At 42.4% G+C, this 16,619-nt stretch overlaps 1 protein-coding gene across 1 annotated transcript in view; it reads left to right on the top strand.

Moving 5' to 3' along the window:
* Positions 1–15,569: 15,569 nt before the first annotated feature.
* Positions 15,570–16,619, top strand: part of NEMF (nuclear export mediator factor) — a 52,916-nt gene continuing 51,866 nt past the window's right edge. The window contains exon 1 of the mRNA XM_004738736.3: positions 15,570–15,869. Within this exon, the coding sequence (XP_004738793.2) occupies positions 15,811–15,869 (59 nt within the window). The 5' untranslated portion in view covers positions 15,570–15,810. The remainder of the gene's footprint in view (positions 15,870–16,619) is intronic.

Here is a 16,619-nt window from a genome sequence, read left to right as displayed (position 1 = left end):
TGAAGAGGGAAAAAAGTAAATTTGTGAGGTGACGAATGGAAGGAATCCTTTCACAATGTATACAGGTATCAAATCATCATGCTGTACACTTTAGCTTACAATTTTACTTGTAAATTATACCTCAATAAAGCTGGAGAAAAAGTGACAAAACCTAAAAAAAAAAAAAAAAAGCAAACACTGATTCAAGCTTGTTAACTGGCTTAGCACTGGATATTATGCATATTACTAATTCACAAAACAATGCAGGTAGAATATGTAGCATGATGAAGAGCTGGTTAGTGTAACTGACAATAGTTGAATTTAAATCATCATTGGTTATGCATCACATTGAGAGGCTTATGCAACCACTAAAAATATAGTGACAAATGAGAAAAATGGAACATAAAAGTTTTATTTACAACATGATTATTATAAAAATGGATATGAATATGGAGATTGTAGGTGGACACAGCCTCAAAGAAAATCAGACTTCTTAAAGGAGGTTGAGTCTGATTCATCCAACTGGGGTGAGCTGGAGATGCCTGTAGCTCATTTGGTTTCTGCCCTTTCTGGGTTCTGGTTAGTCAGGGTTATCCTCTTTGAGCTTCCATGTCTAGCTTAGAGTACTGAGTATGCTATGGTAACAAAAGACTGCCACCCCCATACAGTAATTTAAATGAGATAGAAGTTATTTCTCATGTAACGGTCCAGAGGTAGGAGTGGCCTCAACTTTTCAGCTGAGCAGTGTGGCTCAGCTCCCTTAAGTCAATAATGGACTCTGATTTCTTTCCTCTTGGTGCTCTGCTCCAGCTTAGGATATTTTCTTCATTTGCATAGAGCTGGGACACTGCTGTGGGTTTGCCTTAGCGCCATCTAGCTCTGGGGAAGGGCAAAAGAGCAGAAATAGAGGACAAAGGATTTATTTTCAAGCAAGCGATGCAAAGGTTGCACCTATCACTTTCACTCATATTCCATTGGTGAGAACTTGAACGTATTTGGTTGTAAGAGAAACTGGGAAATGTGGTCTCTGACTTGGAGAACAAGGGCAAAAGGAAATGTAGATACAATTAAATTTCCTTAAACTTACAATCCATTGACGAATACTTGAGACAGGCAGAGTATGACATTCCTCCAGGAACTCCCAGGCATCTTAAAGTTAATGCTTTGTTAGTGGCAAAAAGCAACCTTAGCTTGACAAGAACTAGGCCTCCAGGATCCTGTAAGTCTTCTTTAAAATATGAAAATCCTTTTGGAAACTTCTGCCCCCACCAACTTAAAAGCATATAGCCAATCTCTCTTTACAATCCCAGTGCAGCTCTTTCTGCCCATGGGTCCTGTCCTCTGGGCTTTAATAAAACCACCATTTTTGCACCAAAAATATTTCACGAATTCTTTAACATTTGCTCTTAGACCCCACTTTAAATCACATCTGTCTCTAAGTGGGGCTTCATCTGTCCAGTTAAAAATTTATTAGGTAGTAAAAGGTGAGAACAGACAGGGACAGCTACCGTTCTGCCATATTTGCCCCACTGCCTTCCAAAGAATTCTTGCTTAAGAGGAGTTCTTTTACTTCAGTTTACACATAGCCCTTATTGCTGGTAATTGAAGTACCCTAACCGATGTCTCATTCTTCAGGCCCCATTTCAAATGACACCTTCTCAAGGAGGCTTACCTGACTACTTTCTCTAAACTATGTCCCTCCCCCATTCCTGCCATTGTTGTTTTTCTCCCAGCACTTGGTTTCCTGCATGGCCCTTATCAGAGCATATGTATATACTGCTGGGCTTTTTTTAAAAAAAGATTTCATTTATTTATTTGACAGACAGAGATCACAAGTAGGAAGAGAGGCAGGCAGAAAGAGAGAGAGGAAGAAGCAGATTCCCTGCCAAGCTGAGAGCCCAATGCAGGACTCGATTCCAGGACCCCAAGATCATGACCTGAGCTGAAGGTAGAGGCCTAACCCACTGAGCCACCCAGGCGCCCTATACTGCTGTGTTTTTTGTCTCCCCCAAGTATCTTTTTTCATCACCACCACATCTTTATCATCTAGCACAGAGCCTATCATTGGATAGGCAAGAAAAAAAATATCTGGTGGTAAATGAATAAAACAGTGGTCAAGGATGACTGAGAGAGCTCTGAAATGACAAACTAAATAATTATATTAGTAAAGAGTGAGAATATAGGAAATTGAGTGGGCAAGTTTAGAGGTAAGGATCAGAAGATGGTTAGGTTTGCTTGTGCAAGTTGAATTTGAAGTTTTGAATGATTTTAAGATGATATCCAGTAGCCTGATAAAACTATGGCTTTACAGAGCTTCAGACTGGAGCTATAGATTTGAAAGCCCTGAGAGATGATGAGATCACTTGTGAAAAGTATAGCAAGAAAATAAAGGTTTAGAAGGTTTAGAGTTGGCAGAGGAAAAACTGGCAAAGCTTGGGAGGACCTATCAGAGGCTGTCAGCAAGAACCAGCGAAAATAAAATTTCAAGGAGGAGGTGGTGGTCACAAATAATACAGATGGGGGGTGATAATTTATCATAAGGGGTGCCTGGGTGATTCAGTGGGTTAAAGCCTCTGCCTTTGGCTCAGGTCATAATCCCAGGGTCCTGGGATTGAGCCCTGCATCAGGCTCTCTGCTCATCGGGGAGCCTCCTTCCTCCTCTCTCTCTCTGCCTGCCTCTCTGCCTACTTGTGATCTCTGTCTGCCAAATAAAAAAATGAAATCTTTTTAAAAAATTATGTCACGTAAGTCTTAATGGGTCCCTAGATCTGCCAGTTAGGAGCGTAGGTTTGAGAACCTTAGTAGAATAGTTTCAGTGGGTCAGTGGACTGTGGACTGAAGATAGAATGTTAGGAGCTGAATGTAGTAATTGTAGAACAACTTTTCAAAAAGTGCAGCCATTAAAACAACACACATTTCATTTGGAAAAAGCAGCAAAGTCAAAGGAGAGTTCTTAAGATGAAAGAAAACTCAGCATCTCTTTAAACAAGTGAAAGAGATAGGATGAGTATGGAAATGACAGAAATTTTTACCTACTGGATTTGAGCTACAACAGAGCTGTACATTCTTGAAGATGTAAACACAGATTTGGAGGAGGGAGTAACAAGGACTTGATAAAGTTTTCTGATGGCCTTAATTTATCTATGAAAGTGGGAGTAAAGTTCTGTGATAAAATGAAGGTGGACGGGAAAGTTTGGATGGACTATTCTAGGAGAAAAGAGGAATGGGAAAGATTGTGACAGGGCAAATAAAAGGTCTGGTGGTTGCAGATCCACTATGGTTGGAAATCCTTTTTTCCTTCTTCCTCCTACCCCTTCCTAACTCAAACTTGGTCCAAAAAGGACTCCAGGCTGACAAATCCTAATCCGTGAGCTCGTCTACCCAGATAGACCTTTTTCCTACAATAGCCGGCAATGAACATGCGGGGGCTACGAAAGCAGACTATTCACTTAAACTCCCTTCATTTCAGTAATGAAAAGTGAGTGGGCCTCCGACATTTTTGCAGACCCCCCAGCCCCCTTGCTACGACAGGTTATACTTTGTACAGCTGTACAGCAAAGGGACCGGCTTGCTATGGACAATGAGACTTTTAGTGACAGATGGTTCCCTCGTAAGTAACTTCCCCCCAAAGTTGCAGGATGTGCGAAAGACTGGTTTAAGTACAAGATCACAGTGTTCGCAGCCAAACAGTCAGAGCCGAGGCCGGAACAGTGAAAGCGGCTTCACCCGCTCAGGGAGCCGTAGAGCCCGACCGCAAACCATCCCCGATGACGTCACACGGTCTCGGCTTCCGGCCCGCCTCATACTGGGCGTTCCCACTCTCGCGACAGCCGCAGCCCCGCCTCTGCTCCACCTCCAGGTAACGTCATCACACCACAGCTTCTAGTATCTTCTTTGCAAGCTTTCTGATCGCCGGGCGCGGTGGCGCGCGCCTGTAGTCCCAGCTACTCGGGAGGCTGAGGCAGGAGGATCGCTTGAGCCCAGGAGTTCTGGGCTGTAGTGCGCTATGCCGATCGGGTGTCCGCACTAAGTTCGGCATCAATATGGTGACCTCCCGGGAGCGGGGGACCACCAGGTTGCCTAAGGAGGGGTGAACCGGCCCAGGTCGGAAACGGAGCAGGTCAAAACTCCCGTGCTGATCAGTAGTGGGATCGCGCCTGTGAATAGCCACTGCACTCCAGCCTGGGCAACATAGCGAGACCCCGTCTCTTTTGCCTCCTCTCCAGAAGTAGTCCCTACCTCCTAAATAAACAGTAGGAGTTTGCCCCATTTATTTATGCATTTGGGAGTCTATAATCTGTATGTTAAAAATAAGTAAGATGTAACTGGTCTCTATTACTGGCTCCCTCTCCTCACCATTTGACGCTTGTCTTCCTATTTTCCGTCTCCCTTAGGGTCCAAGCTACCGGGTAACTTCGGATATTCGGCGGTCCAGAGCCGCCTCATCGCTGACCCCTACCGGACCATCGCCAAAAGTTCTTGGCGAAGGGCTGCTATCACCCTCGCAGCCAACAGGGGCTGCTCGTTTACTCGCCGCCCGTTGAAGAAGATCGCCTCGCGACAACACTACCAAAAATGCGTCCCGGTTCCCACGTTCTCCCGGCGGCGGTCCATCCAGCTTGCTGCTCTGTTACCACTGTTTTCCCGGACCTTGCCTCCCCACCTCCACCCACGGAATGTTACTTTCTTTCACCGCTGTTAACTCAAGGTTTTTGCTTTGAAATGTTGCAGACGAAAGATCTGGCAAATCAGCAGTCTTTCCCCCCACGAATCCTTAAGTTCTGTCAACGGGTAGGAGTGAGCTTCCGACTGGGTGCCCGGCTACTCCCTCCTTGTAACGGGAAAAAAAAAAAAATGAAGAGGCGCCCACACGCCTTTGTGAGAGCAGAGGTAAAGGGCCAGCATGGCAGAACGCCTCGCCCGGTCTCCCCCTTGATTCTTGGATTGCCGACAGCCGACGTTAGGGACGGAATTGAAGCGCAGGGAACCTGGAGCACCCTGTGCGCGGCTGAGTCTTGAACCCACTGTTGCAGAGAGCAAAACCTCAGCGCCCTGCTCCGAGCCGCACCGAACAAGTCTTGTGTCCCGATCTAATTTTTTTTTTTTTTAAGGAAATAAATGAGCACACGAAAAAAGAATAGAATGTTTCACATTGCCAGAAGTTCTTGGTTGTCTGTCATCGTAAATTTACCTTTGTGAAAGAACTATCTTAGAGGCTTCCCTTTTAAATTCAGGCATTTTAGGGGCAGCGGAAGTTGATCAAATGTTCATATCGATCTTAACATCAATCTGATAATCGTTTGGGAACTTTAAGACTCTAAGCACTAAACACAGACTTCACCACATGTAAAAGGACAAGGAAAGGGGACAATGTAGTAAGCTTTTCATAAAGCCAATTGTATTCGATTTCTTTGAGATGATTCATTCTGTTTGAACAAAGATAGCTGTCAGAAAAGGCCCTCCTTGAATTGCTGTTTCTGGGTTTCCCCTCTACAACTACATGGAATACTTCTATTCCAATTCTTCAGGACAACGTTTCAAGACTTTAGAAGTCACCTCCAAATGAATACATTTCCACAAAATGGAAATATACAGAAATGCTTTTTTATTTTTTTAATCTTTACCCTACTCCACCAAGAAAATAGGAGAAAAAATACTTTGGGCACATCTTATTTATTTTTCTTTTCTTTTCTTTTCTTTTCTTTTCTTTTCTTTTCTTTTCTTTCTGTCTTTCTTTCTTTCTACGTGGATCCCTGAATTTGGCTCAGAATGACTTAGCTATGACTATAAGGACTGCATTTCAGTTGCCACCTCTGCTAGCTTTGGGGTTTACAGTTTCCATTACCCTTCAGTCTTTTCCACCACTTCTAGAAGACCTTCTCAGCTTTCTGGAACTGAGGTGTTCTGGAACTAAGACAGAATAATGACCCCACCCCAAGGACGTGCACTTCCTAATACGTGGAACCTATGATTTGTTGCTTTACATGGTAAAAGGAATTTTACAGATATGAGTAAATTAAGGATCTTGAGATGGAGAGAATATCCCAGCAGGCCCAATGTAATTATAAGGATTCTTAGAACAGGGAAGGAGGCAAGAGGGTCAGAGTCAGAGAAGAATATGTAGCCTGAAAGCAGAGACTGGAGTCATGTAAGGTCACTAAGCAAGGAATGTGGGCAGCCTCTGGAAGCTGGAAAAAGCAAGGAAACCAATCTCCCCTAGAGCCTGCAGAAAGAATGCAGCCCTGCTGACCCATGTGGGACTTCTGACCTTAAGAACTGTAAGATGATAAGTGAGTGCTGCTTAAACCATTGAATTTGTGGCCATTTGTTACAGTAGCAACAGAAAACAAATGAGATTACTTGAGCTGTGTCAAGGTTAGCCTGTACCTGAAGAAAGCTCCTGAGGTCAGAAATGAATTATATAGTAGATAAGCAGAAACAATATTGACTAGTTGTTGCCTTTGTAGAGCTTCTGGTCTAGTTGAGTGTGAGAAGGAGACCATTTTTGAAAAATAAGCCATGTAAGTTGTATTCTAGTGTTCTCATGATGGTTTCCCAACCATATTTAAGTCATGAGCCTGCCTGCATGCCTGAAATCTCTAAGACCAAAAACTCTCCCCTGGGCTAAGTCATGGTTTTCAGTTACAAATGCACTTTGGCATTTACTCAACACCGTTAGAGAACATCTATGTCAACCACCCACCCACCTGGCACTTGGTTATACTTTACAATTTCCTACAATATTCATGAAAAAAGTTCAGTATATCATGAATTTGACCATACTTTTTAAGACTTTACATTAATGGTGTAATATTTTTAACAATGACTTAAAAAATTTATGTATTCAAAACTGTTAATCTTACCCTCTATGGTTTCTTTTTCATTGTTTTTTTTTTTAAGATTATTTATTTATTTAATTATGTGAGAGAGGGAGAGAGCACACAAGCAGGAGGAGGGGGAGAGGGAGAATAAGACTCCCCATTGGGCAGGGACCCCGATGTGGGCCTGATCCCAGGACCTCAAGATCTTGACCTGAGCCAAAGGCAGACATTCAACTGACTGAGTGACCCCGGCATGCTCCTTTATGGTTTCTGCTTTAGCGTTTGCTTTGAAGAGTCTCATGCATCTGAAAAGCATGTACATAGTCCCATTAATGTACATATGTGACTGATTTTAAAATAGCACTTTTGGGGTGCCTGGGTGGCTCAGCCAGTTAAGTGTTTGCCTGTGGCTCAGGCATGATCCCAGAGTCCTAGGATTGAGTTCCACATGGTCTGGCTCCCTGTTCAGTGGGGAGTCTGCTTCTCCCTCTCTCTCTGCACCCTCCTCCCACTCAAGCTACCCCCTTCTCAAATAAATAAATTTTTAAAAATCTTAAAAAATAAAATAAAATAATACTGTCTCCCCAAAATGATAGTTCTTTTGTTCTTAAATCTACTTTGTTGTTGTTGTTATTGTTGCTGTTGTTATTCACATTCCTGGTGCAAGGTGCTTGGCAGCAGCAGAAGCAGTACAGACATAATTCTCAAAAAATTATAGTTGTGTGTTTTGACCTGTCTGGCAGCTCTCTAAGGGATCAGTTTAAGAGTTCGCCTTTGTTTTGACTATAGAGGGGCTTTTCCAGGGTTGGAAAGGCTTATGGGCCATATTTGCTGAAAGCATTTAAAGGTAAATGTATTAGCTTCTGCCAGCTGGGGCAAGAAATAACAGGGCAAGAAATAGATTAAAAAGGCTCAGAAGAAAGAAGCTGAGGAAGGAGATACTTGGAGGAATATAGACTATGAAAGTTCTGGTATATTCCAGGAAATCTAGGAGGTCACATGCCTAGGCCAAGAATGCATGCCCAGAAGAGACCTGAGAAGACTAAGCTCTCACTTCTGCCTGACCTTCAGTCTCAGAACAAAAAGAAAATGAAGGTTAAGGCCGAGTCATAAACTGCCATGCTAAATGTGCCCTAACATAGCACACTCTGAAAAATTAGAGAGAATTCTTTGTTTGCTTGTTTGTTTGGTTGGTTGGTTAGAGCATTTAAGGAAATCTGTCAAACCATTAGTAGCCTATTATACTTTTTTTTTACATTAATATATTATGTATTATTAGCCCCAGGGGTACAGGTCTGTGAATCGCCAGGTTTACACACTTCACAGCACTCACCATAGCACATACCCTCCCCAATGTCCATAACCCCACCACCCTCTCCTGACCTCCTCACTCCAGCAACCCTCAGTTTGTTTTGTGAGATTAAGAATCTCTTATGGTTTGTCTCCCTCCCGACCCCATCGTGTTTCATCTATTCTTTTCCTACCCTCCAAACCCCCACGTTGCATCTCCACATCCTCATATCAGGGAGATCATATGATAGTTGTCTTTCTCTGATTGACTTATTTTGAGTAGCCTATTATTCTAATAGAATAGGAACTTCAGAGGCCACAAACAACAAAGAATAAAGACTTCACAAAATTAGGTCAGAAAGAGAGAATTCTGGAAAGATGGTAGAGTTGGAAGCACCAGGAATCTGTCTTTCCACCTAGACAGTAATTGCAGAATTGCAGACAACAACTAGCAGAACCTGTGTGGGGTACCTATTTTGGAACTCTGAGTCTACTGACTGTCTATAACTTCAGAAAAAATCTTGGATGGTAAGTTGTGGTTAGCTTTTGTCAATCTCCACTCCAAGCCCCACAGCAAGCAGTTGTGCACATGCTCCTAGAGCAGCTTGCACCTAGCTTTTGGCAGCCAGAATGGGCAAAAGGACCCTGTTTTCCAAATATTGAGCATCTATGCTCTGATTGATGATTGCAGTTTCTGGTCACAGAGGTGCAGACAAAGAGGCAGGTGGTCATTGTTGTAGTACCTCCCATCATTGGTGAAAGCCACTACTAATTTCCAGAGGATTAAAAAGGCCAGCACCCTTTTATTCTTGTCCCTTTTTTTTTTTCCTTTTTCCCCCTTTTGGGAGCCAGATATCAAAGACTAGGACATTCAAAAGCAACTGTATATATGTGGAAAATTAGAAGTTTCTGCTTTAAAGGACTTGAATAGACATTTATCCAAAGAAGCTATTCAAATGGCCAATAAGCACATGAAAATCTGCTCAACATCATTGATGATTAGGGAGATGGATACTAATACTATAATAAGATATCACTTCACACCCATCTAGAATGGCAAAAAAAATTGGAAAAATAACCCAGAAAATAAGAAGCATTAGTGAGGATGTAGAGAAGTTGGAATGCTTGTGCACTGTTGGTGGGAATGCCATTGTGGAAAATAGTATGGTGGCTCTTCAAAAAAAAATTTTTTTAAAGATTTTATTTATTTATTTGACAGAGAGAGAGAGAGAAAGAGACATCCAGAGAGAGAATACAAGCTGGGTGAGTAGGAGAGGGAGAAGCAGGATCCCCACTGAGCAGGGAGCCTGATGCAGGCCCCATCCCAAACCCTGAGATCACGACCCAAGCCTAAGGCAGACACCTAATGATTGAGCCACCCAGATGCCCTGCTCTTCCAAAAATTAAAAATAGAAATACCATATGATTTAGCAATTCTATTTCTGGGTATTTACTCAAAAGAATTTATAATAGAGTTTTAGAAGAGATATATGCACACTCCTGTTCGTAGCAACATTATTCACAACTGCTAAAATGTTATAGCAATTCAAGTGTCCATTGATAGATGAATGGATAAGCAAAGTATGGTCTATACATGCCGTGGAATATTATTCAACCTTAAAAAGGAAGGAAATTCCAACATGCTACAGCATGAAACTTGAGAACACTATGCTAAGTGAAATAAACCCATCATAAAAAGACAAATACTGCATGATTTCAGTTATAGAAGGTACTTAAATTAGTCAAAATTGAAAAGACGGTAGCCTGCAGGTTTTTTAGGGGCTGGGCATAGTGGAAATTGGGAGTTATTATTTAATGGGTATGGAGTTTCAGATTTACAGGACAAAAAGAGCTACAGAATTGAATGGTGGTGATGGTTTACAACATTATGTATTTAGTACATACTGTATTTTAATATCACTCAACAGTACCCTTAAAATAATTAAGATGGTAAATTTTCTATGGATCATATTTTACCACAATAAAAAAATGGAAAAAAAATAGTTTAGGAAAAAAAAAAGTGTTTAGTTCATTATACCAACAAACAACAATTACAATAATAGGAATGTTTGACCAAATATCTAGGCAGAGTGACCTAGCCAAGTTGACATACAAAATTAACCATCACAAGTCTACCCCTTGTCAATTAGATTCTCTTATATGGTTTCTTAAACCATACTTAACTTCTAAATAAAGGCAATAACAAGGTCATACTTCTGTCTAACATGATATAACTATCTTATGTGCAACCAAAAATTCATTAAGTCTTTCTCCAAAAAAGAAGGCCAAGTTGTTGGGAGATGTTTGCTCTTCTTGATATTGCATGCATGATTTGAATACTATGATGTACAGTAACTGTCCTGTAAATTTGTCCTGTAAATCTGAAACACTTAAATACTATGATATAAAGTCATTACGTCTTATGTTACATGATAAAGGGATAAGAAAGGGAAGAAAAAAAAGATATATAAAGATATATAAGATATATATAAGATATATATAAGAGATATATATATATATATATATATATATATATTATAGACACACACACACATACACACACAAAATAAGGAAGAAATATTCCTGACAATTACAATTCTCGTTTCTGTAACAGGTTATGTGGTCATAGCTGGTATTTGTAACTACTTTCTTCCACCTCAGCTGGTAATCATGGTTCTTCAACTGGTGGAGTTATCCAAACCTTTTTTCCTGAGGGGTCTAAGCTATTATTAGTCTTGTCTGGATCAGGTTGTTGTAGTTCTCTATTGACTTTAATCTCAAAACATGGTCATGCTAAGAGATTCCCTAAGGAATCTACTATGTTCCAGACATACTCCCTTATTCCATGTGGAGTAGCAATTTTCTCCCTGGTAGTCCCAACTAATTACCCCACTAAGCACAATAACTCCCTTCTGGCCTATAGATTCAGAGGTATGAGGAACCCAAAGTGACTAAGCAGCTGTCTAAACTTTCTGATCAATGGAATCATTATTGTATCTCAAAACTAGCAGCTTTTTGGGTCCTGTGGTAAATGGACCCAAGGAACACACATGCCAAAGAGGAATATGCTGTCTCCAAAATCCAAGAAAAGTCCAGGAGGCATTGTGGGTTCTTCTTTGTTCTAAGGCGGACCATATGCAACACTTGCCTTTCACATTAAAAGGGATATCTGACATATCCTGCATCACTGGATCCCCTAGAAATTTCACTGAAGTAGGTCTCTGAAATTTCATCAGATTTATTTCCTCATTCTGACACAAATGTTTTACCAATAAGTCTACAGTAGTTTCTACTTCTAGTTTGTTAGGTTTAGTCAGCACAATGCCATCAATATAATGAACCAATGTGATATTTTATGGAAGAGAAAGGCAATCAAAATCCCTGTGACCTAAATTATGATATAGGGTTAGAGAGTTGATACCCCTAAAATAGGACTGTGAAAGTGTCTTGCTGCCCTTTCCAGCTGAAAGAAAACTGCTCTGCGTGGTCTTTATTAACAAAGATGGAGAAAAAGACATTGCTAGACCAATAGCTGCATATCAGATATGAGGGGGTGTGTTGATTTGTTTAAGCAATAAAACCAAGTGTGGTATAGCGGCTCCAACTGAAGTAACCACTTGGTTGAGTTTACAATAATCCACCGTCATTCTCCATGATCCATCTGTCTTCTGCAGAGACCAAATAGGCAAGTTCAGCTGAACATGGTGGGAATTACCACCACTTCATCTTTCAAGTCCTTGATGGTGGCACTAATTTTTCTTAAAAGTTTTAAATATTTATTTTGGAGAGAGAGCAGGCCATGGGAGGGACAGAGGAAGAGAATCTACAAGCAGCCTCTGCCCTCAATGCAGAGCCCAATGCAGGGCAATCCCATGACCCACAAGACCATGACCTGAGTAGAAAACAAGAGTCCATTGCCCAACTGACTGAGTCACCCAGGTGCTCCATGGTGACACTGCTCTTTGCAACCCTTCCAGGAATGTGGTATTAACTTTTGTTTAATATTTCCCTAGGTAGAAGCAGTTTTAGTGGCTTGACCTTTCCCACCATAATAGCCTTACTCCATAGGCCAGAGAATCTGTGTGGGGATTCAGAAGCTGCTAAGTATGTCTATTTCAACCATATATTCCAGTATTGGGGAAATAACCACAAGATGGGTTTTGAGGGCATCTGGGTGGTTCAGTTGGTTAAGCTTCTGACTTTTGATTTCAGCTCAGGTCATGGCCTCCGGGGTCATAGGACTGAGCCCAGCATGGGGCTCTGCGCTCAGCGTGGAGTCTGCTTGTCCTGCTCCTTCCCCCTCTCCTCCTCTTCCTCCTAGTCTCTCTCTCTCTAAAATAAATGGTAAAATCTTAAAAAAAAAAAAAAAAAAAAAGGATGGGTTTAGAGATGCCCTGGGACCACTGTGAGGCAGATCTGAGCTAAAACTTCATTTATCACCTGACCTCCATAAGCCCCTACTTTGACTGGCGCACCAAAGTGACATTTAGAGTTTCTTAGAATTAGTGTCAGGTCAGAGTTAGGGTCCAGCAATCCCCATAAGGGATTTTTAAAAATTTTTATGATTTACCGACCATTTCCTTTTCCCCCCAAAGTATAGTTACCTTAGTAAATAGGTAGATAGGCCCATCGTTCCCTATGGGGTAGACTGGGAAAAAGAGTAACAGTAGAAATTTTTGGAAGTGTACTAGGGTTCTTCCTCAAGGAGACCTGGTCTCCCTTTCATTCAAGGGGCTCTGGGTCTATAAACTGGCTCAAGTCTGGAAATTGAAGGGCTATGACTCTTGTTTTTATGATTTAAATTAGATTTTGGTCCATTTGAGCTAGAACTCTTCTACTTATACAGATCAAATGAGAATTTAGTAGGCTTCCCATATGTTTTTCTTCTAGGAGCACCACGATCAAGAGCCAGCATCACACGTCTCCAGGAGTCAGAGTGTTGGATTGCTGTTTTGACTCTGCTGCCCACTATGGTAATGACACCCAGTTTGCCTTTGGTGATGGAGTGCTGTCATTTGGACCCTGCCACTTCACCATTCAATGCATTTAGGCTTCCCAATTCAGTGGCAGCAGTTCCTACTGTAAGTTCTGACCTACAGAGAAATCTGACCGTAGAACCCTTCAAGGATGCTGAGGCTTCCCTCACAAATTTATTTCTCACTGTTGTAGTGAAAGGTTTGTCCCCAGTGGAAACTTCTAAGGTAGGTGAATAGGTCTTAAATGACAAATGCACCCCAATTTTATGTTTTTTTTTTAAAATCTCCACTGTCTAGTGGAGATGGTTGCATAACATTGTAAACATTTTGAGAGTTATTGAAATGTATACTTCAAAATGGTTAAGATGAATTTTAAGGTGAATTTTATGTTATGTGAATTTTATGTTGTTGAATGTATATGAATTATATATTATTTTATGTTATGTAAATTTACCTGTTTTTTAAAAATCTCAAAGACTACATATAGAATATTTCCATGAGTTGAGTAGTAGAAAGTAAGATTAATGATATCTTATTTTGAATGAAACTACATTGGTTCCTATTGATCACCCCTTCATCTTCTAGAGATTAGTCAACTTTCAAGTATAGGCTGGAGGCCCCTTTCATCTTGGTAGTGTAGTGCCTAGGAATTTGCTTTAATTATGTCTATAGTAATTACTGAATGCACACTAAAATTTGAGAATCATAATTCTAGATGCCCATAAGTCACCCATTAATAATTTTCTCTAAATTTTTGGCTGCTCCAAACGTTGATAGCACCTCTCTATGGTTTCAAATAGTCACTTTTATCTTCTCTTTGAACATCAGATGATTTGCTCACCGGTTGCTTCTTATTTTTTCCACAAGTCCTCAAATAATCTTATCTCAGAATTTTCTCAAAATAGAGAAATTACTCCAAAAACTAGAAATAATAGAATTCAGCAGTAAATGATGCCGTTCTCTGGTAATTTTTGCACTTATCTTGATCTACCTCTTCCCTTAGGGATTTTCTAACATTTTCTTTCTGATGTCCACTTTCCTTGACAGACGAAGCAATGTCTGAGTTGTTCGATAGGCAGAGGGACCCCTATAGCTTAAATCAGTGTTCTGCTCTGTCTTATTGGTTCAGTGCCCCAAGGCGGGGGTTTTGCTATAAATACTTCAAATTTTGTTTTGAAGAAACATCCGAGTGTTGTCCCTTTCAATGTGGAGTTTTACTCGGGTGCTTTGATGCAATATACTTAAGCAATCTTTCGGGAATGGCTTCAGAGCCAACGTAATAATCTTCGTATTTTTTAGGCACAGCGGGACCTCTCATATTTGCGCTTTGGACCACAGACTACTTGGCTCCCACTCTTTCCTGACTCTCCAAATGGTTTATTTTACATTTTGAGCTATTCTGCATGGTTTATTGTGTCCTACGATGCAGTAATGAATGCTGTGTGCCCTTTGTCCCATAGCAGCGCCCCCCCCCCCCCCCCCGCTAGCACCTGTACAATTCCCTCTTTCTTCCGAAATGGCAAGCGCGTCCGTTCAAGGTAGAGTCGCCTTCTGCTGGTGGGAATTCTGACGACAGCCGCCGGCGGACTGGAGAATCCTCCCAAGCCCAGGATCCTCGCCGGACGCGGTGGCGCGCGCCTGTAGTCCCAGCTACTCGGGAGGCTGAGGCAGGAGGATCGCTTGAGCCCAGGAGTTCTGGGCTGTAGTGCGCTATGCCGATCGGGTGTCCGCACTAAGTTCGGCATCAATATGGTGACCTCCCGGGAGCGGGGGACCACCAGGTTGCCTAAGGAGGGGTGAACCGGCCCAGGTCGGAAACGGAGCAGGTCAAAACTCCCGTGCTGATCAGTAGTGGGATCGCGCCTGTGAATAGCCACTGCACTCCAGCCTGGGCAACATAGCGAGACCCCGTCTCTTTTGAGTTCTCACCTTAAAGTATCCTTTTTTCTCATGTATCTACCGAGCACAGCGAACAGTGGTTTCTTAAATTTTCTTACGTTTTCCTACTACCCTGTGAATCCCCTATAGCGGGGTGATCTCTTATTCTGTCTTACTTTTTTTTTATTATCTAGCGAAATACCTGAATACTCAGGTTGCCTAGCGTGTATGGAGTTAGTATTGCATACCAGATACTAGGCGGAGGCAAGGGGATGCCAAGACCTAGGTTAAATGAGAACCCCACAATTCATCTCAAAATACTCCAGAGAGCAGAGCCCATCAAAACAGGAACTCCTTTTTGAACGTTGCTTCACCTTTATCATTGAGTGTAATTGTAAGGCGAATGAAACAGTTCCGCTTCGTTACATTTCAAAATTCTACTGGTCCAAGTAACCGAATGGAAAGGGGCTGTGGCTCCGACATACCGAACCCTACCGCCCATTTAGGGGAAATCTTCCCAGTACGCTCTCATAAATTTCTACCACCAGCAGGGGTCACTAGGGAGACTCGCTTGAGTCCCGAGACAGAAGGGAGAAAGGTAGCCGGACTAGTCCGTCAGCTTTCTAGGAAGAAGTGCAGTTTCAAGAGAATAGTTTGGATTTATTTCGAATTGTTTCGGTATAACAAAAAGCCAGCTGACGGCGATTCGATAATCCAAATCTTCGGAGGAGTGACGCAAACACCTTCGCTTCAAGGAATTGTGGGTCTTCTGCGCGGCCGTAGATTTCGGCCGAGTGCGCCTGCGCACAAGAGTAGCGGCGTTGAGTCAGTGGAGAAAACTGCGGTAGCGACCCTCAGACCTCGCCATGAAGACTCGCTTTAGCACCATAGACCTCCGCGCGGTACTCGCGGAGCTGAATGCCAGGTACTGGGCGATAGGTGACCATGCTCGTGCGAGGAATGCAGAAGGCAGAGGCCAGTGTTCCAACGTGGAAGAAAGACCAGTCTGATGTTTCCCCTTAATCCTTTAGTGCTGACTTCTGCGGACTTGGCTAGGCCTGGGTGGGCGAGCGCGTGACATCTTTCCCGTGGCCTTCAGGGCACCGGGGGCACTTCAGCATCCGCATGCCCCACACCCCACTCTCACGGGTTGCTTGTCTCACCAGGTCTTGTGTCAGGCTTTGGCGGGGCCCTCGCCGAGCTCTCGCCTTGTTGGCCTCAGTTGCCCCGGTCTGGCAGCAAACATTAAGTAAAACGAGAGTCACCGGGTGAAAGCCAGAATGCCCCAGGAGTCTTTTGCCCCAGGGGTTTCCAGAATGGAGGCCTGATGAGATGCTCCTCCTAACTCGTAAGAGAGGGAATGTCGGCGTCCTAGCTACAAGTAACAGATTCTAGTCTGGTTTCTATTCAGCTGTGTGAGTTTTGTCATTTTTTCCAGGGTTTCATTTACCTTTTTTTTTCTTTTGTAATAAAGTGGATTAGATTGTACTATATTTCCTTTAAAATATTGGGTCATTTCAAGGACGCAGGGCATTGCCTGGTTTTCTTGGGGCTGGCGTACCACTTTTGTTCATAAAAAGTTACGGTTAAGTTTTGGGCCGAATGCCTGGGACTTTTAGACTCTGCTCCATGGTTGACTCCATATCCTTAGAATTGAAGATCCCCTCTTTCCAAG

Source organism: Mustela putorius, unplaced genomic scaffold (assembly GCF_011764305.1).
Source record: "Mustela putorius furo isolate JIRA1106 unplaced genomic scaffold, ASM1176430v1.1 tig00000129_pilon_pilon_pilon, whole genome shotgun sequence".
NCBI lineage: Eukaryota > Metazoa > Chordata > Mammalia > Carnivora > Mustelidae > Mustela > Mustela putorius.
Note: the sequence above shows the minus strand (reverse complement) of the source record. Positions and strands in the feature narration are given on the sequence as shown.